This window comes from Amphimedon queenslandica, unplaced genomic scaffold (assembly GCF_000090795.2).
Source record: "Amphimedon queenslandica unplaced genomic scaffold, v1.1 AMPQUscaffold_1738_Cont26255, whole genome shotgun sequence".
Taxonomy (NCBI): Eukaryota; Metazoa; Porifera; class Demospongiae; order Haplosclerida; family Niphatidae; genus Amphimedon; species Amphimedon queenslandica.
The window spans coordinates 1-1210 of NW_003557922.1; the positions used below are offsets into that span (position 1 = coordinate 1).

The 1210-nt window shown below is 35.9% G+C and overlaps 1 protein-coding gene across 1 annotated transcript; it reads left to right on the top strand.

Annotated features, from left to right (window-relative positions):
* Positions 1 to 6: 6 nt before the first annotated feature.
* LOC109593389 (inner centromere protein A-like) lies at positions 7 to 1153 on the top strand. The gene is made up of 4 exons (XM_020008487.1): positions 7 to 80; positions 139 to 295; positions 343 to 448; positions 741 to 1153. Exons 2-4 carry the CDS (start codon positions 177 to 179, stop codon positions 1062 to 1064), a joined length of 549 nt encoding a protein of 182 aa, XP_019864046.1. The 5' UTR covers positions 7 to 80; positions 139 to 176; the 3' UTR covers positions 1065 to 1153.
* The last annotated feature ends 57 nt before the right edge of the window (positions 1154 to 1210 follow it).

Sequence of the window (1210 nt, forward strand, 5' to 3'; positions counted from 1 at the left end):
TAAGCTACGGCATCAAGCAGCAGAGCAAAGGAGAAAAGAGAAAGAAAGAGAGAATGAGTTAAAGCAACGTGCTATTGAAAGTATAGCAAAACTCTCAATTTTCCTTCCTTGGCGATTTATATGCTATTAAATATTTAGAAGAGAAACAATTGCAGGAAGAGTTACAGCGTAAGAGAATGGAAATGAAAGAACAAATAAGACTAAAGAAGCAGTTAGGTAAAGATGAACACAAGAAACCTGTTGTGCCTGCTGTTACTACGTGCACCACTGTCAGTACTGCTTCGCAATCGATACCGTAAGCGTTATTTTGTTCAACAATTATATTTCTAATATTTCCTTTAGTCTAGCAACTACATGTGCATCTCATTATACTACACCTTTGAATAAATGTATTACAACGACTACATCTACATGTGCTTCTTCCTATCAAATTACTCCAATGAGTCAGGTACAGTGGATATGTTTTTTTTTCTTGGAATTTTTTGTCCGGGCTCCTAATTTTGGGCATAACATAGTTGGCTGTTTTCATTTTCAAGACCAAAGGTGCATGTACATGTAGATTGGCCAAACTTAGATGATTTTGCTGCCAAGTCTGCCATCATGATGACATTACCAATATTATTCTGTGCACGAGCTTAGTAATTTTTATAATTTCTCCTCATGGAATAAACTGATTGTTTGTTTTGTGGTAAATTTTCTTGGAAAATAGTTGTCATGAAATGATTCTTTTAATTTTTCAGGATCCATTACTGGTTGCTGATAATAATTACGACATTGCTGAGCTGAGCAGTGACGATAGTTCTGATGATGAGGATTGTCCGAAGAAGACCGTTCCTATGTGGGCAGCTCCAATGAATCTCAACAGAATCATCTCAGAGCAAGAGCGGACTGATCATGACATTGACAGCATCTTTCCTCCTACTGATTTGCTGCAGTCACCTAATCTAGGAAAAATATTTGGTTTCTCTAAGAGGAGGTTTTTGAAGCGTACCAGTTCGGCACAGTGGACTTCGCCTATGCTTAAAAAAACTCGTCCTCTTACTGAAAATAACAATTCATCTTGAAATTTTAATATTTAATAACATAATATCATACTCACTACTAAATTAACGTTTGAATGAATTTTAATGTAGCTGTTCTCTTGCAAACGTGACATTCTAAGGTTCGTAACAAATGGGACATTAACATGTCCTTGTCATATATCTATATT